Source organism: Saccopteryx bilineata, chromosome 3 (assembly GCF_036850765.1).
Source record: "Saccopteryx bilineata isolate mSacBil1 chromosome 3, mSacBil1_pri_phased_curated, whole genome shotgun sequence".
NCBI lineage: Eukaryota > Metazoa > Chordata > Mammalia > Chiroptera > Emballonuridae > Saccopteryx > Saccopteryx bilineata.
This window is the reverse complement of record NC_089492.1, coordinates 83062955-83090916: the sequence shown is the minus strand read 5'-3', so window position 1 is coordinate 83090916 and position 27962 is coordinate 83062955. Positions and strand designations below refer to the sequence as shown.

The 27962-nt window shown below is 42.4% G+C and overlaps 1 protein-coding gene across 2 annotated transcripts in view; it reads right to left on the bottom strand.

Moving 5' to 3' along the window:
- The window catches only part of NECAB1 (N-terminal EF-hand calcium binding protein 1), a 111076-nt gene that overhangs the window by 35952 nt on the left and 47162 nt on the right, over nucleotides 1-27962 (bottom strand). For both annotated transcript variants that reach the window (XM_066266515.1, XM_066266516.1), the window contains exon 6: nucleotides 1923-2059. In XM_066266515.1, the coding sequence (XP_066122612.1) occupies nucleotides 1923-2059 (137 nt within the window). The remainder of the gene's footprint in view (nucleotides 1-1922; nucleotides 2060-27962) is intronic.

Genomic DNA, 27962 nt, shown 5'->3' with positions numbered 1-27962 from the left:
CCAGCTTGAGTGCAGGATCATAGATATGATCCCATGGTTGCTGGCTTGAGCCCAAAGGTCACTGGCTTGAGGCCCAAGGTTTCTGGCTTGAGGCTGAGGTTGCTGGCTTGAGCAAGGGGTCACTCACTCTGCTGTAGCCCACCCCTGGTCAAGGCACATATGAGAAAGCCATCAATGAACAACTAAGGTGCCACAATGAAGAACTGATGCTTAGTCAAGAACCCTCACACTGCCTGAGGCCCCAGGCAAACCCAAGGGCAGGTCTCCCTTCAGGTAACATATGGCCACAAACCTATATGACACCTCACTTACTGTTTGCTTTTTGTGTGTCCCTTCCCCCCAGAAACCTTCCTGGGAGGAGGAAGGTTGATTTGGGGTGGGATATGGGCACCCCTGGGCTCCTTAGGACAGCACTCCCCTAATGCTGACATCAGACCTGTAATATGTCCCATTCTTCCCAGATGTTTTTCAGCTAGAAACCTAAAAATAAAAGATTCGTTAGTTCTCTACTGTGTTGCACATTTCCTAAACTCTGTTCTCAGGTTCCTTCTCATTCAACACACTGCTCAAAGCAGTCAAGAGTCCGAGGCTCCCTCACTGAGCAGTGGAGACGTAGGACGTAACCCCAAAAAACCCCTGGGGCGGGGGAACAGGGAGCAGGGCCTTCTCAAACCCCTTATCAGGTGGCAAATAACTGATTCTAAAAACAGAGAATCCATTTTATGTCTAAAAATGTCCAAACAACTGAAACACCTCAGGCCCCGCTTTCTCCTCAGGACCAGGAGACCAAAGCCGCTACAGTGCTCAGCTGTCCCTGCTCAGCCATGTGACGAAGAATCACCCGGTGCACTGAAGTGGGGCGTTTGTAATGGGAAAACACTGCTGGGATCATCCAGGAGTGGGCACCATGTTCATTAGGTCTGAGACCAGGCTCTTCCCTGAGAACTGGGTGGTGCTGACTCATTTACAACATTGGAAACACTTAGTTGAACATTCCCTGCTTTTTTGAGATGTCCTAATAATCACGTGTGCATCAATCTGTTTAGAGATATCAGCCATCGAGAGCAGTCTATTATTAGCCTGTCCCAAAAACTTCCTACAGGTTCTCCCTACTTTAAAATGCTGAAGTTAGGTAAGTCGTATCTGTAGGTGTGAGTCACACACGCAGAAAGAGGTCGCCAAGCTCTTCTCTAAAGGGTAACTAACTCAAAGCGCCTACCGTGCGATGAATTACTCTGATGTCTGCTTCCTCCATTTCTAACTCAGGTTTCTCTTCACCGTCAGTATCTTTGTTTACATGACTGTAAACACCATCACAACTACCTGTCTTCTCCATGATAGCCGTTGCGGGTCCTGGTTTCGAAAGCTTTCCCCTTTTCCGTTGTCAGGCTTATTAGATCTGGAAGTCCCCAGGAGGCCCAGTTCACCTTGCCGGTAAGGTAAGGCTCTTTCCTCTCGCTTTCACATTTTAGTAACCATTCCCACTAGCGAGCTGAGCTCCCCGTCCTCAGGAAGATCCGCTATCCATGTTTACCCCTTTACCTGCTGCAATCCCTCGGCATTCACTCGCCCCTCTCTGGAGCGTTTGTCACCTTGTACGCTGCATGACACTGTCCAGGGCAGGGAACAGACTTTAGCCTCTGAGGGACTGAGACCGGGTAACAGGCATCTCTGCATTGTCACTGCCTTTTAAAGCCTTCCCCATCCACCACGGGCTCAGTTAAAATTTGCTGAATGACTGATGGACGGTAAAAGGAAAAAGCAAAATGGTCCTTTAGAGCAAAATATAAGGCAAGTACCCAGGGTGGTCCCTGCTGTTTGTTCAAACCTATTCTCAGGATTAGTTTTCCCCAGTTTAAGTGTGACGCTCCTCAACCAGACTTCCCTCAACATGGAGTCGGGGCATGAAGAGTGTAACTTACCTTTCCTGACGGGTCTGTTCCTCGGTAGTTTCCATGGCGCACTCTAGAGAGTTCTGGAGGGACTGGAGCTGGTTCAGAGTCTCCTTCAGTAAAAATCGAGTCACAAACTGCTCCAAATTGGAGGCCTCTTGGTAGTCCTGCGGGTGACAAACTCGCAGTTAGCCATACGGCAGGAACAAGGACAAGGATGATCCTTCCACACACCACTGATCTCATATCATCCCAGGGAAGGAGGGAGACGGACGAGACAGTGGGAGTGGGAGCAGGGGCGGGGCAGGACCTGCCTACCCACCAGACGGCTGGACAAAAGGCTACGAAAAGACTGGGCACTTCATTTCCCCAGGCCCTGGACACAACATCAGGAAAAAGGACAAACCCAGGAGAATTATGGGATATAAATCTGCAGGGAAAATGTGTTATCTGGGAAACAGGCTGGAATGTGACTCGGGGTTAGTACTGGGTCCTGTGAGTGGCTCCCAGCCCCGCGGATTTCTCCATTGTTAACCGGGCATTTCACACCAGCGACTGGCACGTTTCCCTCTTGTGGTGTTTATTATGCCTGGTCCGTAGTGTACTGAAGCCAAGGAAATTATGTGCAGTTATCTCAACATCCAGACAGTGTGAGGCCTGGAATATTTAACCAGTTTTCTGAATCTGTGGATGGTCCTCCTGAGGAACGTCACCTGGAACTCATTTGCATCTGACATCTCACACAGCAAGCACCTCCGTCACAAAGGCACCGTTCACCCAGCAGTGCTAGGCCCACACGAGAGCTTCACTCACGTTAGAGCTACCCCTGCCTGTTCCTCCAGGTAGACAGACAGGTGGGTTGTGAGTGGTGCCACCTCGGCTCTTGTCCTCTAGAGTCTCAGGGACACAAAGAAGAGAACCAGGTGGTCCAGAACAGAACAGTGGCAGAACCCCCCCTCAAGGTCATGAGACTAGTCAGCTAAGCCGGACTTGGAGAGCCTCGGATGGGCACAGGACATGCAAGCTCAGCCAAGGAAAGGGTTTGCATTGTCTGGCTTAGTGCCTAAACAAAGGAATTATTTCATGGTTGAAAATACAAAACTAAAAGGACTGCTGGAGACGAGAAGCAGGAGACAGTGTGCGGGGTGTCCTGGGCACGGCTATGAGCCCAAACAGGGCTCATTTCATCTTTCCGGGTCTCAACTTTCCCACTCACAAATCAGAATAAGCAACTCCGGCATGTTTCAACTAAAATTTTTTCTGTGCTTCTATCTATCATATATCAGGAAATACTGAACTTGTGCCCTTCAAACAGAAATTACTTAGGGATTTTTTTCTTCTGTTAGCAGGACAACCTAATGTCATAGAAAACCCAATTTCTTTCCTAATTTGAAATACTAAAAAGGTTTCGATTATCTCTTAAATCCAGTCCTTTCTGTATGTGAACAACACAGAAAATTTTCCGATTAGCCCTATTTAATGGTCTTATTTAAAAATAAAAAAATTTAACACCTTTATATTCCACTTAAGAAACTAATGATAAAACAAAAACAAAAGCAAAACACAACATTGCATGCTTATAATAAAAAATGTTAATGAGTGAATTTAAGCTAAAAAATATACAAAGTTTTTAATCTGAGCTTTATCTGAAAAGCTTGCTATTCAGTAGCAATAAAAGTTTCAAAAGTTATTATTAGTAGTATTTTTTAGTGCACATGTGAGAAGAAGAAGAAGAGAGAGAGACAGACAGATAGGCAGAAAGAGGGATGAGAAGCACCAACCCATAGTGGTATCACTTTAGTTGTTCATTGATTGCTTCTCATACATGCCTTGACTGAGGGGTTCCAGATGAGCCAGTCACCCCTTGCTCAAGCCAGTGACCATGCGATCATCTCTATGATCCCACGCTCAAGCTGGTGAGCCCGTACTCAAGCCGGAGACTTCAGAGCTTCGAATCTGGGTCCTCAGCATCCCAAGTCAATGCTCTATCCACTGCAGCACCACCAGGTCAGGCCAAAATTATTTCTTAATGTGTTTTGAAAAGCTGAGTAAAAGCTTTCCTTTGAGATGAAAATATGAGAGAAAAAGGTATGCTTGATTCCATGGTCATTTCCGTTTCCCAAAGCACGTTTTTAAATAAAATTTGTTATAATGACAAAAAGACGTAATTGTGGTCAGAGGTCACGCCAATTCCATTTGCATCTCATGACTGGTCTGAAGCAAAGAAGGTGGCAGCTCCCAAGCTGGCGACATCACATGTTGCATATTTGTCATGCCAGAACTATGGAAATGAGATTTTTTTTTCTCAGTTACCCAGTTGAAACACTCAAGCCCTTGCAATTGGATTTTAGCTGCTCAGACATGAAGGTCCTGCCTTGTTGGTAGATAATCTCTGGGCACTGATTGCTTGCTAATGTCATTTTACAGACACAGACCTTGGGGACTTGAGAGCAGATACTTAAGGACAGTTAAAATTACTCACTGTCCCCTCTTAGCAAACTAAGACACTGTCATTAGGTGAAGAGCCCATCTCACTCTGAAGTTTGCAGTCACTGGTGACGTGAGAGATGGCACAACCAGCCAGCATGTTAGACGGAGACGTTGGTGACTTCACATTGAGGGGGTGGTGGTGGGGTCCAGTTTGAGCCAGTTACAAAGATTTACTATCATGTGCTGCCATGGATGACAAGGGAGGGAAGATACTGTTTTCTCAAATTCCTTCAGATCTTCCAAACTCAGCTCAGCGTCGTCCTGTGTGGCCCCTCCTCCCCTCAAGCCACCTACCGTCCTTCACACGATAGGCACCTCCCCCCAGCTTGTCCCTGTGACACCAGTTCCCTCCCTGGGTTACAGGGTTCACCATGTCCTGCGGTGGTCTGTGTTTACTTGTCCACTTCCCCCACCTTCAGTGAAGTGAGCTCCTTAAAGGCAGGGTTTTGTCTTAACCACCCACCTTCAGAACGCCCGAATGAAGCCTTCCTCGCAGCGGTTTCCCCCAAAATGCCTGAAAAGCAGTGAGAAATGGGACCCGGAGCTCTGGACGCTCTGGCCCTCTGTGTCCAGCTCTTGCTGGCAGGCATGGCTGCTGTCCAGCCCCCAGTCAGGGGCGCAGCAATGAAGGGAAACGTGGCTTTGTTCTCAATGGACTGTTTGTCCTTATTCTGTTCTCTGAGTCACTATGAGCCCCTTCCCTTCCCACTGTGAGCCCCAAATCCTGGATCCCTGGTTTTGGAAGCAGACCTGGTGGCGTGGTACAGTCTTCCCTCTCGCAGAGACGCAGACGTCCTCTGGAAGGCGATGGTGAAGGAGCAGATGGGAAGTTAGCTAGACAACAAGTTGGACATGTCAAAGCCTGGCCCTCCTGTTCTGAACAGGTTGTGAAGGTGCAGGAGGGTCTGTGAGAGCTCGCAGAGACTGGCGTCAGTGGGCATAGCGCACATGCCCCTTTGAGCAGAAGTTGGGATCTGAGAGTGGCAGAAGAGCTGCGGCTCTGAGACAGCGGTGAAGAGCAGACGATGGCCTAGAGCCCAGATTCTGCCCCTTTCTCACACACAGCTTAGTCCTCCTCTGTGTCGGAAAGATCCAAGCAGATGGAGGGAATGGTGTGGTTCTCAGGTCCCAGTCACGTTCCACTAAGTCTCTGATAATCGTCAGTTACATTAATCACCAACTGCACTTTTCTAACAAGCAGCACAAACATTTCCATTTGTGCTTTGGAAAACCAGAGTGTAGACATCTCAGCCTCTGTGTTCCTCTGTGTGGTGTGGGAACAGGGCAGGATTGTCACAGTGACCTCCTGGCGCTGGAGCGCTTTGACGGTCAGGGTTCCTAGGGGCTGCCTGAGGGTCTGCATTGCCTACCGCCCCTCAGAGAGCGGCGCCAGCCCCCCTGGGTGACAGGGGAGCAGAGTTCTCAGCGTCAACGCCCCTGAATCATCCGCTTAATTAGGAAATCAGAGCACTAGCCTTCCCTGTTTCTAGTTGCCCGATTTGGACATTAATCAGGTCAGTGGCCTCCGGCTTGGGGGCTGCTGGTTTGAGATCAGACACAGCCTCGCTGGGCACGGGGTCCTGCTGCCTTCTCACAGGAGCACCTGCCGCTCTGTCTGCCCCACACTGCCTCTGTCACGGGGAAGTGCACCTTCACAGAGACCAGGCTGTCTCTCTCTCTGTTTCTATTCTCCCCCAAACTGTTGCTTTTTAAAAATAGTGACTCACACTATATTATCTATGTCTTATTTCTTTAAACATTCTTAACCTTTCATTTTAAATGACATTTTTTTTTAAACTGGGAGAAAAGTGTATCAAATATATGCCTTAAAAATTTAAAAATAAAGAGCCTGTTTTTAATTCTTTTTAAAAGTATTACAAATTGACTGAGGTTAATTCTAGATAGGTTTTTGGAAATCTTAGAGGACAAAATAAGAGATTCAAATACAGTGTGTCCATAAAGTCATGGTGCACTTTTGACCGGTCACAGGAAAGCAACAAAAGACAATAGAAATGTCAAATCTGCACCAAATAAAAGGAAAACTCTAAAACTCTCCCAGTTTCATACCTATTCAGTGCAGTTCAATGTGGGCTCACACACAGATTTTTTAGGGCTCCTTAGGTAGCTATCCTGTATAGCCTCTACAGACTCATCACTGACTGATGGCCTACCAGAACGGGGTTTCTCCACCAAACTACCTGTTTCCTTCAACAGCTTATCCCACCGAGTAATGTTATTCCTATGTGGTGGCACTTCATTATAAACGTGCTGATATTCACGTTGCACTTTGGTCATGGATTCGAATTAAGCGAATCACAGAACACACTGAACTCTCCAAACTCTCCTCTGTACTGTCCACATCTCGACTGGCATGGCCGTGGGCTGCTCTGCTGTATACACGGTGTTACGGCATCATCTGCGCATGTGTACATGCTGCCACATCATCCTACAGAAACTGGGAGGATTTTCCTTTTATTTGGTGCAGATTTCACATTTCTATCGTCTTTTGTTGCTTTCCTATGACCGGTCAAAAGTGCACTATGACTTTACAGACACACTGTATTTTCAAACTGCAGATCCCCATGGATTTAAGGAATTTACAGATTTGCAGGTTAGTAAAAGAGAAAAAAAGCTCTAATTTTGGAATAAAATAACAAATAAATTTAAATAATTTCTAAGCCTTATGTTACTTAAGTACTGTGTAGTTTGAAATCAGAAAGTACCTTAGAGATGAGTTATTTCACTGAAGACCTTTACATGACAGTCACCAATATAAGGGCTCATCCTGGAGCGAGCCAAGATTTCTTCATGCAAGTGTCTCCCTCTGGCTCCTTCTGCTGCTGTCCCACACCAGGAGGCCCTCATAAGAACAGGAGGCCCTCACAAGAACAGGAGGCCCCTGAACAACTTTGCCCAAAGAGTAATCCCCTTCTGCTGTGAAGTAATCTTCCTCAAACAGGTGAAATTTCAGGAAATTGTACATGGGCATAAAGATGGGCATGGAGAGAGTCGGCCTAGATTGGAAGACTGACAGCTAATGGATGGACTCGGGTCACATTTACACTTACGGAGTGACAGGTGGAAGCCAGGGATGTAGATCTAAAGAAAGTTCTGCTTAAGTTCCAATCAGTGCATCTGCCTATCAGCAGCACAAATGTGGAAGAGGGGTCATCCTTCCTTGCTATAGGTAAGAACACTACCGCTCTCTGACATGCGTTGTGAGGATGAAAGGAAACAGCATGTGAGTTGCATGGTATGGGACTGGCATACAGCTTTGGATCAGCATCCATCACAGCAGTCTGTCCATGGGGCAAGGACAGCACCCCGTGTATTGGTTTCAAACTGGCAAAGCCTGATTTGAATGCTGAGATAACACCCTCTCCAGAATTACAGCGAGGACTGACCCATGTGGGTGCTTGCTAAGTAGCAGACTCACCACACTCTAATTTTCTGAGCTCTTTCCACATCCATTTCTTGCCACAGTCTGCTACCTGGCTTGCTCAGAAATGTGTAACTTTTACATATATATTTGTTACCGCATTGAATCTGTGACCCACACAAGGCAGTATTTGAGGAGTGTCAAGTTAGACATGTATAGTGCAACTGTAAAATTAATGGAAAAGTATTCCTACCCCTGACTTGTTTCTCATCAAGGCAGCACAGGGAGCCAGTCTGCAGGTCTAGCCACCTCTCAAACTCCCCTGGGCCTCTCTGAATCATCACTCTGTCCTCTTCAGAGCACTTGTTTTCCAGAATCTCTTCAAAATTCTCCCTCACTCTCTGGTCTGATTTTACTCCCCTTTCTTCCTCTCTCCCTGACCTTTATGCACTCGCTGGCTGAGATTTCTCCCCTCCTTGGCCACCGTGAGTCTGGTCCTATTCATCCAGGCCCATTCCCTTATCCTGCTTCACAAATGTGTAAAAACCAGAAAAATAATGATGGGGATTTGCAGAAATTGACCATATTGGTGGCATAGGTTTTGAAATTCCTGAAATCTTCACATAAAAACAGACAGAACAACTTGATAAAAACAACAACAAAAACCCCATAGACAACAAATACAACAAAACTAGATTTCAAGGTACATATTATTATGAACCTAAAACAGTGGTAGTCAACTTGGTTCCTACCACCCACTAGGGGGCGCTCCAGCTTTCATGGTGGGTGGTAGCAGAGCAACCAAAGTATAAATAAAAAGATAGATTTAACTATAGTAAGTTGTTTTATAAAGATTTAATCTGCCAAACTTAGCGAAAATCCAACATAAAGTACTTGATAAGTAATTGTTATTGTATGCTTTAACTTGCTATAACTCTGCTTTATAAATTTTATAAAGTAAAGTTACTTCCCTACTTTATAAATCACCATTCCTGTGGAACTGGTGGGCGGTTAGAAAATTTTACTACTAACAGAGATACAAAAGTGGGCGGTAGGTATAAAAAGGTTGACTACCCCTGGCCTAAAATGACAAGTGGGTAAGCACAGAATCTCAGACAGCTACCAGCTCTGTGCTATGTGGTACCACAGCACACGCAGGAGAAAGAAAGGGACCACTGGGACACAGGACAGACCTGAGCACAGGAGAACTCCAAGACAGCCACACAGGTTCATTAGACAGCACAATGGCTAACATGAAGTTCTCAGCTAAAACCGGGAGGAGTGTTATTCCGAATGGATGAGCATAACCATCTCAATACAGCTTGTTGGGCTGGAGCCCTGGAGCTTCTGTGAACTCTTGAAATCACCTCCTTCAGACAGTACGTTTGGGGCCTGCCCTGTGGAGGACCTCCTGGGGCAAGACGGGTCTCAGAGACAAAGAAGCTTCAGACAAGAGTAGGGCCAGGAATCCATATTCTTCAATACTACAGGACAACCTCCTACGAGGGAGCTCTGTGAAGTTAGAAAAACTCTTCTGAACACAGCCTTCTTTGCAAATTCAGGAAAATCAGTATTTTAAAAAGTGAGAAAGAGTAAACCATAAGGTCAGAGTCTATATAATGTTATGAGAGAATAACATTCCTGCAGATAAGAATAGTATAACAGAAAGACAAGCCTATAAAACAGATCAATAATATAACCAAGTATTCAGAAGTGAGCTAAAAAACATTAAGAAAAACTTGAAGAAATAAAAAATGACATAAATCAGAGTGAGATTAACTCAGAAACAAGCTTATACAATTCAGAAATCAATTAGAAATAGAAAAAATATTTTGGAAATAAAGTCTAAATTAGAAAAAAACACAAGAACAAATAACAAGTAATGCCTTAATAAATAAAAATGCAAAGGCTATAATCTTTAAATCTCAAAAGGAAATAAAGAAAAAATATCAAAACGGATCTGAGAGGAAGTAAAAAACAAACATCCAGTGTACTCATTAGAGAGTTCCTGAAGAAGTGTAGAAACCAGCGAAGAAACAGAACAAATAGTCTATTATCCAAGAAAGCTTTTCTGAGATAAAATTATTGAAAATTAGGTATTGAAAGCATAACACATATCAAAGAATGCTAACTCTGAACAAACACATCAAGACATATTTCAGTAAAATTACCAGACTTTAAAAGACAAAGCAAAATGTCTTTGTGCACTTAGATATAAAGAAAAAATGACTTATAGGGTGTAAAATCAGTCTCAAAACTATTATAATAATGAGACTTTCCAAAAGCAACACTTTTGGAAAGCACAATGCCAGAATAAAGCAGAGGAACATATGTTAGATATTCAAAATAAGAAAATAGTGCCAAGAATTTAAATCAGGATATTGGCTTATAGTTTTTTTTTTCTTGTGATATTTTTCTCTGGCTGACTTCATGAAATGAGTTTTGGGAGTGTTCATGCCTCCTCAATGTTTTTTGGAAGAGTTTAAGAAGGCTTGGTGGTGTTAATTCTTTTTTTTTTTTTTTAGGTGTTTGGTAGAATTCACCAGTGAAGCCAATATCCCTGTTGAATGTGAATGCAAAAATCACCAACAAAATACTGGAAAATTAAATCCAACAGCACATTAAAAGGATCACACACTGTGACCAAGTGGGATTGATTACCGATGGCAAGGATGATTCAGATATGAAAGTTAACTAATGTGATATACATCACATTAACAGAATAAAAAATACAAAGCACATGATCATCTCAATAGATGCAAAAAGAGTGTTTGAAAAAATTCAATGCCTTTTCATGATAAAAACTCTCAACCAACTAGGAATAGAAGGAAAGCACTTCAACCTAACAAAGTCCACAGCTGCCATCACACTCAGCGCAGAGACACTGACTGCTCTTCTCCTCCATCAGGAGCAAACAAGAATGCCCACTCTTGCCACTCCTACTTGACACAGTACTGAAAGTCCCAGCCAGAGTAATTAAGCAAGAAAAAGAAACAAAGGATATCAAAATAAGAAAGGAGGGAGTAATAATGTACCTGCTTGAAGGCATGGTCTTATAAATAGAAAACACTGAACCTTCATTTAAAAAACTATTAGAACTAACGAGCAAATTAAGTAAAATTGCAGGATACAAAATCAACATACAAAAATCATATGTATACACTAAGAGCAAATTATCTCAAAGGAAATTAAGAAAACAATCCCTTAATTAAAAGAGCATTGAAGAGAATAAAATATTTAGGGATAAATTTAACCAAGAAGATGAAAGGCTTATACAATGAAACTTATAAAACACTGATTAAAGAAATCAAAACAGATTCCAATAAGTGGAAAGGTGCCTCTGGTTCATAGTTTAGAACAATTAATATTATTAAAATTTTATATTATCTGAAGTAATTGAAAAATTGATTGCAATTTGGATCAAAATCTCAATGGCATTTTTTTAACACATTGTATAATCATATGAAATCTTAAAAGATCCCAAATAGCCAAAGAAATGTTGAGTAAGAACAAAATTGAATACATCACACCTTGTAATTTCAAAATATATTTAAATACTATAGTAATGAAAACGGTATGGTACTAGCATAAGACTGACATTCACTCTAATGGAACAGAATAGAGTCCAGAAATAAATCCATGTATATATGTGCAGCTGATCTTTGACAAGGGTGTCAAGAATACACAATGGGAAAAGAATAGTCTCAACAAATAGTGTTGAGAAAACTGGAGATCTCTAATTAAATAAATAATTTGTACCCTGATTTTAGGCCACACACAGAAACCAATTCAAAATAGATTTAAGTCTTAAAAGTAAGGCTTGAGGCTCCGGCCGGTTGGCTCAGTGGTAGAGTGTCGGCCTGGCGTGAGGAAGTTCCGGGTTCGATTCCTGGCCAAGGCACACAGGAGAAGCACCCATCTGCTTCTCCACCCCTCCCCCTCTCCTTCCTCTCTGTCTCTCTCTTCCCCTCCCGCAGCCAAGGCTCCATTGGAGCAAAAGATGGCCCGGGTGCTGGGGATGGCTCCTTGGCCTCTGCCCCAGGCGCTAGACTGGCTCTGGTTGCGACAGAGTGACACCCTGGATGGGCAGAGCATTGCCCCCTGGTGGGCGTGCTGGGTGGATCCCGGTCGGGCGCATGCAGGAGTCTGTCTGACTGCCTCCCCGTTTCCAGCTTCAGAAAAATACAAAAAAAAAAAAAAAAAAAAAAAGCAAGGCTTGAAACTATGAAACTCCCAGAAGAAAACACAGAAGAAAAGTTTCATAAGATGAGTCTTAGCAAAGACTTTTTTGGATATGACACCAAAAGTACAGGCAAGAAAAGCAAAAATGGACAAGTGGAGCCACACCAATGAAAGGGCTTCTGCACAGCACTAGAAACCATCGGTGGAAGGGAGAAAATACAGTGTGTCCGTAAAGTCATGGTGCACTTTTGACCGGTCACAGGAAAGCAACAAAATATGATAGAAATGTGAAATCTGCACCAAATAAAAGGAAAGCCCTCCCAGTTTCTGTAGGATGATGTGGTAGCATGTGCGCATGCGCAGATGATGACGTAACACCGTATATACAGCAGAGCAGCCCACGGCCATGCCAGTAGAGATGTGGACGGTACAGAGGAAAGTTCAGTGTGTTCTGTGGCTCTCTTAATTCGAATCCGTGACCAAAGTGCAACGTGAATATCGGCGCATTTGTAACAAGTGCCACCGCATAGGAATAACATTACTCTGTGGGATAAGATGTTGAAGGAAACCGGCAGTTTGGTGGAGAAACCCCGTTCTGGTAGGCCATCAGTCAGTGACGAGTCTGTAGAGGCTATGCAAGATAGCTACCTAAGGAGCCCTAAAAAATCTGTGTGTGAGCCCACATTGAACTGCACTGAATAGGTATGAAACTGGGAGAGTTTTCCTTTTATTTGGTGCAGATTTGACATTTCTATCGTCTTTTGTTGCTTTCCTGTGACGGGTCAAAAAGTGCACCAAGACTTTACGGACACACTGTATATTTGATAAAGGATTACTCTCCAAAATATAGAAGGACTGTTTACATCAACACAAGAAACTAATATCCTGGTTTAAAAATGGGCTAAGGACTTAAAAACATATTTCTCCAAAGACAACGCATGAATGCTAACAGGTGTATGAAAAACATGCTCACCTAATCATCAGGGAACCGCAAATCAAAACCACACAAGACAGCACTCGAGATGGCTCTCATCAAAGGAAAACAAAACAAAGCAAGCATTGGCAAGGCTGTGGAGGGACTGGACCTTTGTACATTGTTGGTGGGATGCAGAATGAGGCCATTAGGGAAACTAGCATGGTGATGTCTCAAAAAAATTAAGAACAAAACTATCATGTACTTCAGTGATGTGACTTCTGAGCACTTAGAAAAGATTTAGAATCATGACCTCAAGAAGATATTAGCACCCCTGTTTACTACTGCAGTACTATCCACAGCAGCCAAGATGCATGAACAGCCTGGAAATCCACAGACAGACGATGAGTGAAGAAAATGGCATGTGTGTGTGTATACACATACATATAGATGTACACACAATGGAATATTATTCGGTTTTAAAAAACAGAGCAAAGTCTGCAATATGTGAAAGTATGAATGAACCGTGAAGACATTATAAGTGTAATGAACAAGTCCAGGAGAGATGAAGACTGCATGATTCAGTCTATATGAATCATCTAAAATAGTGAAATTCAAAGAATCAAGGGGGCTGGAGGGCTAAATGTTGAGTTACTTAAGGGTTTAACATCTCTGCTAAGCAAGTCAGGTGAGCTCCAGAGCTCTGCTGGACAGCATTGTGCTTACAGTCAGTGACAGCGTATTTTAGACATTGAGGAGGACTGATCTCCCATTAAGTGTTCTTACCACAGTAAAATACATAACCTCATAAATAAGTAAAAAGTAAAAATAATAAAGATTGAGAAATATAAAAAAAGGGAAACATCCCAAATCTCTATTTTTAAATGACTCTCACCACACTAGTGACATTTTTTTCTAACAAAGCCTTTACTTTTAAGTTTAATGACTAATCTTTACTTTGTAAAAAGGAGAGAAGACAATAAGATATATACATATTAGTACTTCTCTTATTTACTGAACATCATTTTGTAAATATAACTGTGTAAGTCACCTTAAAGAAGGAAATAAAACTGCCTGCTCTGTGAGTATAGAGATTAAAATGCATTCATTCAACAAACACTCATATTAATTAATTCACACACAAAACATCAAGAGAGTGCACATAGGTTTTAGCCAAACACTAAATACACATAGTATTTACTAACTTGGGAACATTCTCAATCCTCCATTCCATGTCTATGATTACTAAAAAGTTTCATTTGGCACAAGACATTTAATTAATAACAATAACAGTGTATCTATACTCTATTGACTTCATAGGCAATGAGCTCCTTGCCCAAAGACAGCATGATAGCACTGAAAGGAACCACTGAGTCCAATTCCTCGTTTCCAAAACGTAGCCCAGACTGATTCCGGCTCCTTGCTCAGGATCATATATCTCTCCTAGACTAATCGACAGCTGCTCTTTTCCTGCTGCCTCCTATGAAAAGGGTTTAAACTCAGAACCAGTTTAAACTACCAATCCTTTCTGGGTCAGTGACAAGTCTGCCTGGAGAGAACCGGGCTGCAGCTGCAGGAAGCTGAGGGGAGAGGCTCCGGATGAAAGGACACCCTGAAGGCACCGCTGGTAGGAAAGTTTCAGGGCAGAAAGTGGGCAACTAGAAAGGAGGGTCATTAGAAAGGAGGGATGACTACATCATCCAATTTGTCGCTGCATTTCTGTTTTAGCTGATAGTGGCACAAAGGCAACACAATCTCTAAATCCTACTTTTCTTGTCCAGACAGACTTACATCCCATCAGCCTCAAGGATTTTTCTCAGAAACATTTGTAGCCTTCGGGTATAGATTTATCAAAACCAACACTGGAATTCCTATCTCCAGGCTGCCCGTTACTTCATTTAGAAGTTTCTCTTCTTCTTTCCTATCTGAGATAGATTTTCTACATTCTATATTGAATCAAACACTCAAAACCCTTCATATTTAGAGGTAAAATTTCATTCTAGAAGAAACAAATATAAGTCATAACCTCACTATCCAGCAATCTATTTTTCATAACTGAAACCGAAACATTCAGATAATCCGAATGATTAAAGCACATTTATGTTACTGAAAAAGAAGTCAAGAAACTGATGGAACAAAAAGAATTCAGTTATTATATAAATGACAAAAAGCAAATTTCAAGGAGGCACCCTCAGCTCCAGTCTCGAGGAATCTATAGGAAATGGAAAGACTCAGGTGTTAAGGGAGCACTTTAATAGGAATCCTGATTATTTCTCACAAAAGGGTTCGTTTTAATCAGAGGCTTAGATTTGGCTCATTTGCCATGGCAACGGCTGTGGAATCCCATATCGGGAAGTTATAGTGACATTCTCCATTATGTTTAGAAGTGGCTCTTTGTTCATGGTTTAGTAATTGAACAGAGAGCAACTAATTTGAGTATTTCTACCTAATTCTGAATAAAATCTTTTGATCTTCATGGAAGATGTGAGTCTATGCTGGGTGACAGGGTTGGCCATAGGTTCAGTGTGACTTCAGGCAAGTCCATGAACTCAAGTGAGAACACTGGTCTCTCTCATCCCACAACTGACCCTGTAACAACCAATTAATCTCATTCTTCAACAAGAGTAAATATAGAAATAAATTATTCTTTAAACCAACTGATTATGCTCAAAGCCATCTAAATCATGTCAGCAGTGACTCCTAGGAGGCGGCTCCAGGTTACTATTGGTAAACTGAGCCCACCAAGAAAAGCATTCGTGACTCAGTCCATGTACTCACCACAAACAACCAGTCCAATCTCAGAGGGTCACTTCTGAAAGGTCAGTGAGTCCATCCACAGTCTCTCCAGAGCACCATGCATGTTTTCTCTGTCTGTGACCAGTGTTCTCTGTTGATCTTTGAAATGTAATGAGCATCTCAAAGAACTGGTAAGTGCCTTTCTTTTTAGCATAAGATTACATGTTTCAGCAATATATATAACTTTTTTAATGACAGAGACAGAAAAAGAAACAGACAGGAAGGAAGAGAGATGAGAAGCATCAGTTCTTTGTTGCAGCACCTTAGTTGTTCATCGATTGTTTTCTCATATGTGTCTTGATCGGGTGACTACAGCAGAGTGAGTGACTCCTTGCTCAAGCCAGTGACCCAGTGACCTTGGGCTCAAGTCAGCAACCATAGGGTCATGTCTATGATCCCAAGCTCAAGCCAGCCACCCCACGCTCAAGCTGGTGAGCCCATGCTCAAGCCAGATGAGCCTGTGCTCAAGCTGGCAACCTTGGAGTTTTGAACCTGGATCCTCTGCATGCCAGTCTGAAGCTCTATTCACTGTACCACTGCCTAGTCAGGCTGTTTTGGCACTGTTGAAATGCAACAATAATTACAAGGTTGATTACCACACTTCGTGGAACGATCTAGATCTAGCCATATTAAATCAATCTTTTACAGATTGAGCTAGCTAGGGCTGGCTCTGTCTCAAAAAGCTGAGTTTTTCAGAATCTAGACAGGCACCCACAGAATGGTTGTGGGCAGCTCCTGTACTGACCTCACTGGTATTTTTGCAGCACAATCCAGAATATTAAAATAGATTTTGCTTCCACACTGATTGATGTTGGTGCTAAGCTTACCCAACAATTAAACCAAAGCACATGGTGTTCAGTGCTGTGGATTCTGGAGTTGCGGGTAAATTGCAGAGGTAGACCAGCAGTGGATTAGCATCCTAACTCCTCAAATAATCCTAGGGTTGTGGGAACTGAAGAGAAAGAGTTGCCAAGAATTGGGCTTGAAATTGAAATAGGGACTTTCATTGCTGCTCTCTTTCTGCTGAGTCTGTGAGCCCCTCAGGCTGGCAACACAAGGACTCCATGCTTCAGGCTTTGTCTGCAATGAGTAATTCATTGAACTCCTTGTGCCTCTGGTTTACACGAGGAAGTACAAATGGGATACAGAGCAGACACTAAGGGAAGAACACTGACCATAGGCCCCTTCCTCACAGCTGTTGCCTCCTTTTCTGTCTATTTGTCTGTGTGACTCGTGTTTTCTTTTCTTTTCTTTTTTTATTTAGACAGATCCCTGCATGCACCCCGACCAGGATCCACCCAGGAAGCTCACTAGAGTGTAATGCTCTACCCATCTGGGGTGTTGCTTCATTGCTCAGCAACCAAGCTCTTCTTAGTGCCTGAGGAAGAGGCCATGAAGCCATCCTCAGTGCCTAGGGCCAACTTGCTTTAATGGAGCTATGGCTGTATGAGATATGAGGGGAAGAGAGAGAAAGATAGAGAGAAAGAAGGGTGAGGAGGAGGGGTGGAGAATTAGATGGGCATCATTCCTGTGTGCTCTGACTGGAAATTGAACCCAGGACATCCACATGCTGGGCCAGTGCTCTACCACTGAGCCAGCTGGCCAGGGTCATGTCTTGCTTTTTCATTCAGCTGAAAAACCACAGCACAGTGATCAGGCTGGGAGCAGCCAAAAATAAACAGTGTTTCCTGTCACCTCACTCCTTGTTCCTTACGCTGTTCCTCTTGGTGCCTAACACCTGGCAGCACCCTGGATGGGCGGGTGGAAAGTACACCACACCACTCCACCCCTTTTCTCTGCTTCCCTCCAGTATTCAGAGGCCTGGGTTCTGCCCGGGGTACTTGTCCCTGTGGGTGGGCAGGTCCCACACCCTGCCCTGTGCCTCCCAGGGCTGCAGAATGTTCTGTGGCTGCAGACCATGGGTTTTGATCACACTAATGAGGAGGTGGCTGACTGGCAGCTTTGTTTTCAGATGTTCCCTCTTCCGTAAAGAATTGATTTCTATTGGGTTTTGATGATTGTCATCAGCAGACATCTGTCTATAGTCGCAGCCCAGCAGTTGGCAGGAACATGCAAGCATCTCTGCGTTCACCAGACTCAGCTCTCCCGGAACAAGCCATCTGCTGCCATTCCTGACAGGTGCACCGAATGTGTGTCCCACACTGAGGGAAGTGTTCACACAGCCCTCAGTTACTATCCATCTACAAAGAACCAGGATGGGAACTTCTGATTGAAGTTTTCCTCTGGAGAATTAATGTTCCAAACTTTTATGAGATTATTAGTTAGCTGCTTTGTTGAATTCTCTTTCTTCCTTATAGAAACAGAATGTTTTGACTGGTCTAAGAAATAATCCATCATATCAGTATTGCTAAGCTCCAAACTCCATGCTTAGCATTTCCCCCCCCCAAAACAACAGCTGAAGCTTGAGAATGACCCCAGAAACTAAAAGGAAGTCTCTCTCTCAAAAAAAAGGGGGGGAGTCTCTCTCGACTCCCTATTATGGGTCACACACAGTGCTAGACACTTGCACACATATCTCATCTCACCTTTGCAACACCCTCGGGAAGAGGTATAGTTACTCACACCAAGTTACTCCAATGAAGATGTGATACACAGAGGCTACCTGGGCTGCACCCTCACTCACACAGACTCAAATCAAGCTTCACCCATATCTGAAGTTGCCCTTCCCAGAGACAGCACTGTGTGTGTCCATATTTGGGGATTTGGGGCAGGACGGGTCCCCGTGTATTAGGGTAAGGAGTGACCTGTGCAGAACTCAAAGGTAGAATTGACAAGGAAATGAAAGGCTTCTATCTGTTCTAGTATCCTGTATTTCCTCACAGGTAAGAGAATCTGGTTGTGTTTATCATCATTATTACTAAAAGTATTTACACGAGGAACTAGCATTTGGACTGTTAAGAACAGATAACAACATATGTTAGCAGCCCATGTCACATGATACTTAGGCTAAGTGTCTCTTTTCCTTTTCTCTCTTGTATTATTGTCATGAAAATGAGGTTTCTGTGTCCAAAACCTAAAAGTATTTCTCACCTGCACCTACGTGTTCTGCCACATTATAATTTTGGTTACAGCTCTCAAATGTCAGAACAGAAAATCGTGAACCGAAGATGTGTCACCGACAAAACCATTTAAAAGACAAGTCTCAGCACAACAGACTAAGGAGACATCCCACTGTAGGACACTGGATGTTAACCTACAGTTTTTAAAAAAACAGCTTCCTTTACAAAACACAGAACTAAACGGGCACCATGATGAAGTGGCCAATCCCTTTCCTTTCCAGTCCTCCCAGGGGGCCTTGCCAGGGACTCTGCCTGCCTCGGCACTGCCAGGACCAGGAGAGGAACATTCAGAAAGTACCAAACTGCAGAAATAGCCTTTGGTGGAAAATCCATGAATGTGCTTCCTCCTCAACTCCTCCTAGCTCCTTGGAGTGCAGGTCCCTTTGGAAACACCCCCCCACCCCCGCTCACCGGAAGTAGAGTGCAGTCCCCTACCCCGCTCTCTATCTCTGCAGCTGATGAGTGTTCAAAGTCTTACCTCAAAGTCTTACCAAAGGCCCTGCCCGCTCTGGTGGAAGACAGCCCCAGCCAGTTGGGGTGACTGACAGGTATAAAATGATAGCAGCAATCACAATGCATTGCTTCTCACACATTGCTCACACTACCTCTTTTTCTTAAAGTGACCTCCATTCCCACCACATCCCTGTAACCTCCGCCTCAGACCTCCTTTCCATCCTTTGAAGTTCAATGTCCAGGCTGTCTACTCCCTGATAACTTCCAGAGTAACGGGACAAAGCGATGCTTCTCCAGTTTCTGTTCCTATCAAATCTATTTGCAGCCTCGCACTGCAGACTGGGCTGCATCACCCGTCTGCTACAGGGAGCGTCCGAGAGGCCGCAGAGTCGCACTGCACAGCCTGGCTGCCTTCCTTTCCCAGCCGGGCCTCTCTGCTCAACCAGACATGGAATGGATTTTCAGTCACTAACAAACCGGAACTCTCGGAAGGCTGGTACCTTTGATGTACTTCTTTAAAAGCTTGTTTTAGAATAGCCATCTTTAATATTAACTGAAATGGAGAAAAATGTATTTTCTTTCTTGTTATATATGCTTTAGCTTTATTGACACCTACTATCTCATTATATATACATTTATATGTGAGATTCAAGGCATCGTTCTGAAGATAAAACACAACTGGTCCTTACTATTTTAGCATTATTAGTACTCAATTAAGACAAAGGGTGAACATGCACATAATGTCACAGTATTAAAAATCAAATTGGCTTCTTTAAAAGGAGACAGATATTAATAGAGAAAAAGCAGATAAAGATTCCTTTTCCTCACTCCATCACCACACACAGAGTTAAAAGTTGACTACGATGGTGGTTTTAAAGATACGTACACGTAGTCTTTGATACTCTTTCTTTGAATAAGTGGTGAGTAATTCTTCTCCCTTGAGTGTGGGCTAGACTGATGGACACGCCTGTAACAAACAGGATATTGTTGAATGGTACTGTAGAAGGGATGGGATGTTATTGACAAGTTTATATTCTAGTCTTAGTCTCTCTCTGTCTCTGTATTCTTTACAATCACTTGCTTTGAAGAAAGCCAGAAGTCCTGTCATATGAGCAGCCCTATGGAGAGTTCTGTTTATGACCAACTGCCTCAGTTCCCTCTGAGAGTGAAGCAATTTCTCAAGGACCTTCAAGTGACTGCAAACCCTCCTCAAAACTTGACTGCAATTTCATGACAATCTCTGAGTCAGATTCACTCAGTTAAATAACTTCTGGGTTCCTGTCTCTCAAAAACTGGTAAAATAACTGCCAATTTGGGAATAGACTTATTGCCCTGCAGGAGGTAACTGTTATAACGCACAATTCCCAAAATACTTTCTCTTTTCTCTCCCTCTAACCAGAAGTGTTACCTTTGCAATAAATTGACTAGAAACCACAGTAGCTTCAAGCCAAGGAGAGCCAGGAAGAAATTCACAGGGTGAGGGGTAGAGATTTTTGTCCACATCTTAGCTGTGATCTTGAATGACTTAACTAAGTTTTTTGTTTCGTCTTTTTTTAATCTCAGTTTCTTTAGACACTTGCAAGAACAAAGCAGAACCTACCAAATAAAGTACTAGAATTAAATAAGATACCAAACCCTTAGAATAGTCTGCTAAGTGGTAATTGCTTAATAAATAGCCACATTAAGGCATTATTATTGTTGTTCAAAAACAAAAGCTAAGAGTTTGCTGGGGAAGACACTCAAGCTCACAGAGTACAACAGTCCGACACCTCTGTGCATAACTAACCCACTGCCTCCTCCAACATCAGAAGTCAGGCACCTGAAGGCACTAGAAAGTCTTGGGGAGTGAATGTGACCTATATAGAAAGTCAAACTGCATTCTGCTCCAGACCAAAGAAACCCCAGGAATACATTCCTCTGAACCACCCAGAGCTCCAGATCACTCTGTAACCCACAGGCCATGTGCTTGGGCACAGCGGTAGGCCACAGGATAAAGTCTTTCCAAAAGAAACACCACACAGCACCATGTGGCCATGGGCTGTCTTGTCCTGAACGCTCGCTCGTGCCCACACAGGAGCAACAAACCACATACTAATTTTGCATTTGAATATGCTATTCAAATAAGGACTTGGGCAAACTAGATAATCTTTAAATAATATTTAAGGATATTTTTTGTTTGCAGTGAAAAATCAAGAAAAGGAAAAAACAACATTAACCTGATAGTGATTGATGCATGTCAGGTCTGAGAAACACAACACAGACCAATTTTTAGTCTCTGTGCTTCTCCACTTCAGGCTAAAGGAATGAGTCATGTCGAATCTGATTCTCATGACAGGAGTTACATGCTGGGCTGTGTGTCCCCTAGAAGTCTTTGCATTGACTTCTCTTTCCCTTAGGAGCTTTTAACTTGCCAAGGATCAGTTCCCCCAAAACAGGGCTTTAACTTCACAAAGGCAGTCAGCTGTATTCAGAATGCTATCCTTGGGCAAAACAAACCAGCTTTTCTGTTTAAATAAAATGTGTGCTTTGTACTCATCATTTCATTAGGCAGAAAATTAACTCCAAATTTCCATTCAGAACATAATAAGTATTCTGGATGGCAACTGAAGGAAGATAAATCAAAGAAAGAAAGGAGAAAACAGCTGTTCAAGACCATAGGTACCTGACACCAAACACAACTTCTCACCACATCTTATTTCTAGTTGGGTGGGGGTGGAGGGACTAGGGTTGGGAGGATTGCCTGAAAATCGTGATTACCAAAACAGTGATTATGATTATTTATAGAATCCCTGTGGATTTGGGGTGCACCAGAGGTCACCTGAGGCCTCTCACTGTCACAGCCCTAGGAATTTTTTCTAAGTCCTTGCAACTCAAGATTATTTGCAAAATCACTGTTCGGTATTTACACTCATTCAAGAAACAATAAATAAGGTGAAATGTGGCAAACCTGACCCTGCCCAACAGGAAGCCATAGCCTCTCTGGTCATAAAGAGTGACTCTGGCAGAACCAGCCCCAAACTACCCGCTTTGAAAGGCCAGAGGGTCCGTAGCTGCAGACTCTTCTATCACGTTTCTCTGTTAAAATCTGGCCCATTGTTTGATGTTTCACCTGACTACTCAGTTAACACTGATCTTTCTTTCTTCAACATCAAGTCTATTCATAGCCTATATCATATAATGTACTGGCAATTAATTAAATAAATTAAGTGTTCACTGTTTTATTATTTCTGCATTTTTTTAATCTTCTGATAAAAAATATAAGGAATCTATTAATGTTTTACAAGTTTGTATTTATAGTATTTTGTGACATCATTTTAAAAGTTATATCTGTTATTGTGAAAAATTATCATGTTCCTCTGACAAATAGAATTTAAAGTGTAGAGTCATTGCTTACTGTGGTACAGAAGTAAAATTTGGAACCTTATGTAACAACAATAGGCACGAAGTCTAGCTTCAAAGTTCAGATGAGAAAAATGGGAAAAGTGAGTCAGAAAGCCAGACCTTGCAGAAACTGGTTATGTTTTCTGGAAGAGAGAGGGGAGGGGTTGGTACCTCCCATAAATGGCAAATGGATCTTGGTGTTTGAGCCTGCAATATCGGCAGAGGAATATGAATGGAATGTCACAGATAGAGCAGCTACTCAAGATGGTAACCATAACCTAGTTACCAGATACACATACAGAATCACTTTCTAACGTACCACAGATACTAAATTAGAAACACGAACAGGCAGACCATCTATAAAAGCAACAAAAATGTAAAATCATTTATATACTGATTTACTGAGACAGAAAAGGAATCTTGCCTAAATGGCAAAATATGTATACTGTTGCATAGGAAGGCTGAATATTACCAAGGTGATAATTCTCCCAAAATCACTTATAAGTTTTATACAAATCCAATAAAAATTCCAGTGGAATTTTTCCTTAGAATAAAAAAAAAACAATTATAACTCATAAAACTATGTAAAAAAAAAAAGGTCAAACAACAACAACAAAAAACCTGTTTGGGAAAGAAGAATACCATGGCACGCTGGTCCTTCACATTTCCAATCCACCGAGCTCTCAGGGAGCAGGGGCATGACACTGAAGACGATGTCACCAGGGGGAGGACATGAGCTCACAAGTCTGAACATAAGTATTTAATAAGGATACATGTGTTGAGAAAGCACATAAAGAATGAAAAAATGATGTTGAAACAGCAAACTATTTGGGGAAAACACAGCTGAACTCCTATTTGGGTGTTTTGGGGTCCTTTACACATCTACCCAAGACTCAGGAGACCACCTTCCTGTCTGTGCTGTGGTCTCAAGTATGTTAGCTTATCTTGGGGTACATTTCACTCTCTTGGTAAATAAAAGCTCAATATCCCTGTGTGACACGGCCTGTGTCTTCCCCTACTTTCTAAGTAAAGACCCACTTAGTTCTCAGATGATGATAGAGTGTATGTAAGAATGTGTGTGGCAAGATTCACTAAGAAAAAAAGAGAAAGGACTCATATAAACAAAATCCAAAATGAAAGAAGAAAAATCACAACAGATATCATAGATATACAAAGAATTATTGTACAATAAATACTATGAAAAACTATATGCCACCAAATTTAACAATATAGAAGAAATGGATAAATTCCTAGAACAATACGATCTTCCTAGACTGGGTCATGAAGAAGTAGAAAGCCTAAACAGACCCATAAGCAGGAAGGAAATAGAAACAACTATTAAAAACCTCCCCAAAAGTAGAAGTCCAGGGCCAGACGGCTATACTAGTGAATTCTATCAAACATTCAAAGAAGACTTGGTTCCTATTCTACTTAAAGTCTTCCAAAAAATTGAAGAAGAAGCAATACTGTCAAACACATTTTATGAGGCCAACATAACCCTCATACCAAAATCTGGCAAGGACAACACAAAAAAAGAAAACTACAGACCAATATCTCTAATGAATACGGATGCTCAAATACTAAACAAAATACTAGCAAATCGAATACAACACATTAAAAAATAATACATCATGATCAAGTGGGATTCATCCCAGAATCACAAGGATGATTCAACATACGTAAAAAGGTTAACGTAATACACTATATCAACAAAACAAAGAACAAAAACCACATGATCTCATCAACAGATGCAGAAAAGGCATTTGATAAAATACAACATCATTTTATGTTTAAAACACTCAACAAAATGAGTATAGAAGGAAAATATCTCAACATAATAAAGGCCATTTATGATAAACCATCAGCTAACATTATATTAAATGGCATAAAAATGAGGACTTTTCCCCTAAAATCAGGGACAAGACAAGGTTGTTCACTCTCTCCACTCTTATTCAACGTAGTGCTGGAAGTTCTAGCCAGAGCAATCAGACAAAAAAAAAGAAATAAAAGGCATTCATATTGGGAAGGAAGAAGTAAAGGTTTTACTTTTTGCAGATGATATGATCCTATACATCGAAAACCCCAAAGACTCCACAAAAAGACTACTAGAAACAATAAACCAATACAGTAAGGTCACAGGATACAAAACTAATATACAAATCTGTTGCCTGCCTATATGCCAACAATGAAACATCAGAAAACGAGCTCAAAAAAATAATCCCCTTTATGATTGCAACAAAAGAAAATAAAATACCCAGGAATAAACATAACAAGAATGTAAAGGATGTATATAATGAAAACTTCAAAGCATTGTTAAGGGAAATCGAAAAAGATATAATGAAATGAAAAAATATTCTTTGTTCTTAGATAGGAAGAATAAATATAGTCAATATGACTATATTATCCAAAGCGATATACAAATTTAATGCAATTCCCATCAAAATTCCAATGTCATTTTTTAAAGAAATGAAACAAAAAATTCACCAGGTTTATATGGAACTATAAAAAATCCCAAATAGCCAAAGAAATCCTAAGGAAAAAGAACAAAGCTGGGGGCATTACAATACCTGACTTCAAATTATATTATAGAGCCACAACAATCAAAACAGCATGATATTGGCAGAAAAATAGACACTCAGACCAATGGAACAGAATAGAAAGCCCAGAAATAAAACCACATATATCAGTGGTCAAATAATTTTTGATAAAGGGTTCAACAACACACAATGGAGAAAAGAAAGGCTCTTCAACAAATGGTGCTGGGAAAACTGGAAAGCCACATGCAAAAGAATGAAACTCGATTACAGTTTGTCCCCTTGTACTAAAATTAATTCAAAATGGATCAAAGACCTAAATATAAGACCTGAAACAATAAATTACATAGAAGAAAACTTAGGTACTAAACTCATAGAACTTGGTTATAAAGAGCACTTCATGAATTTGACTCCAAACGCAAGGGAAGTGAATACAAAGATAAATCAATGGGAGTACAACAGACTAAGGAGCTTTTGCACAGCAAGAGAAACTGACAACAGTCCTGGCCGGTTGGCTCAGCGGTAGAGCGTCGGCCTAGCGTGCAGAGGACCTGGGTTCAATATCCGGCCAGGGCACACAGGAGAAGCGCCCATTTGCTTCTCCACCCCTCCGCCGCACCTTCCTCTCTGTCTCTCTCTTCCCCTCCCGCAGCCAAGGCTCCATTGGAGCGGGGATGGCCCGGGCGGGTGCTGGGGATGGCTCCTTGGCCTCTGCCCCAGGCACTAGAGTGGCTCTGGTTGCAACATGGCGACCCCCAGGAGGGGCAGAGCATCGCCCCCTGGTGGGCAGAGCGTCGCCCCCTGGTGGGCGTGCCGGGTGGATCCCGGTCGGGTGCATGCGGGAGTCTGTCTGACTGTCTCTCCCTGTTTCCAGCTTCAGAAAAATGCAAAAAAAAAAAAGAAAAAAAAAAAAGAGAAACTGACAACAAAACAAACACAGCCAACTAAATGGGAGATGATATTTTTAAACAACAGTTTAGATAAGGGCCTAATATCCAAAATATATGTACAAAGAACTCATAAAACTCAACAATAAACAATCCAATAAAAAAATGAGAAGAGGACATGAGCAGACACTTCTCCCAGGAAGAAATACAAATGGCCAACAGATATATGAAAAGATGCTCATCTTCATTAGCTATTAGAGAAATGCAAATCAAACCTACAATGAGATACTACCTTACGCCTGTTGGATTAGCTATTATCAACAAGACAGGTAATAGCAAGTGTTGGAGAGGCTGTGGAGAAAAAGGAACCCTCATCCACTGTTGGTGGGAATGTAAAGTAGTACAACCATTATGGAAGAAAGTACGATGGGTCCTCAAAAAATTAAAAATAGAACTACCATATTACCCAGCAATCCTTCTACTGGGTATATACCCCCAAGACTCAAACACACTGGTACATAAAGACACATGCAGCCCCATGTTTACTGCGGCATTGTTCACAGTGGCCAAAACATGGAAACAACCAAAAAGCCCTTCAATAGATGACTGGATAAAGAAGATGTGGTACATACATACTATGGAATACTACTCAGCTGTAAGAAATGATGACATCGGATCATTTACAACAACATGGATGGACCTTGAGTGAAATAAGTAAATAAAAAAAAAACTAAGAACTATATGATTCCATACATAGGTGGGACATAAAAATGTGAAGGTGGATACGCATCCTTGGGGATGCACAGCTGGATTCTGAAGAGTTTGTTTCTAAAGACCTATAGTACTAGACACTGCAGTGTTTTGCTCCATGATACAATTTAGAATAATTTTTCTTTTTCTTTTTAGCAAATACTTCAAAGGATTAGGACAAAACTATAATGCAGAGCTTGACCAGATGGTGGTGCAGTAGATGGAGAAACAGGATGGGATGCTGAGGACCCAGGTTCGAAACCCCAAGGTCACCAGCTTGAGCACGGGTTCATCCAGATTGAGCACAGTGTTGCCAGCTTGAGTATGGAATCATAGACATGACCCTAAGGTCACTGGCTTGAGCAAGGGGTCACTGGCTTGGCTGGAGCCCCCCAATCAAGGCACGTATGAAAAACAATCAATGAACAACTAAAGTGCCACAACTATGAGTTGATGCTTCTTATCTCCCTCCCTCCCTCCCTCCCTCCTCTCCCTCCCTCCCTCCCTCCCTCCCTCCCTCCCTCCCTCCCTTCCTTCCTTCCTTCCTTCCTTCCTTCCTTCCTTCCTTCCTTCCTTCCTTCCTTCCTTCCTTCCTTCCTTCCTTCCTTCCTTCCAGTGGGCGAACTAGTTTGGTTGCGCGGTAGAAGAATACACAGTAATGAGGCATATGAGTGAGGGAGTTGGCACCCCCCAGTACGCTTACCTATGCCATTTTGGACTGTTAAAAGCGCAAGTGTTTTGTTTGTGTTAGGCTAAAGTGTGTTTTGACTTACACCAAAATTTGGGTTACATCGCTTCAAAGGAACGGAACTGTGTCGTAACTCGAGGACACCCGTGTGGACATTTTTTGAGCTCATACAGCTGGATGACCATCACACCCCAAGCAGCGGTGTGCTTTAGCTTATGACAACCCCCTTCCCTTTCCAACTGCTATGTTTGTGCACATGACACACCAGGGACATGAGCCTGGGCATCAGAACTACACATCCACCTGGAGGTGGCAAGCATGTCACAGACTAAGAATGTAGGATAAGTCAACTTCTTACCCTTGTAGAAAGTTAACCCTTTTCTTTGTAAAATTCCCAAGTCAGAAATTCAGGGCTTTCTAATGGCCCCTTGGCATTTGACTTGTGGTGTTTGCTTTAGCAAAGTGCACTAATCCAGGTAACCTTGGGGACCGCCTATAGGGTGTGGTACAGGGGGAGGAAGATCGTGTTCAGGAGGA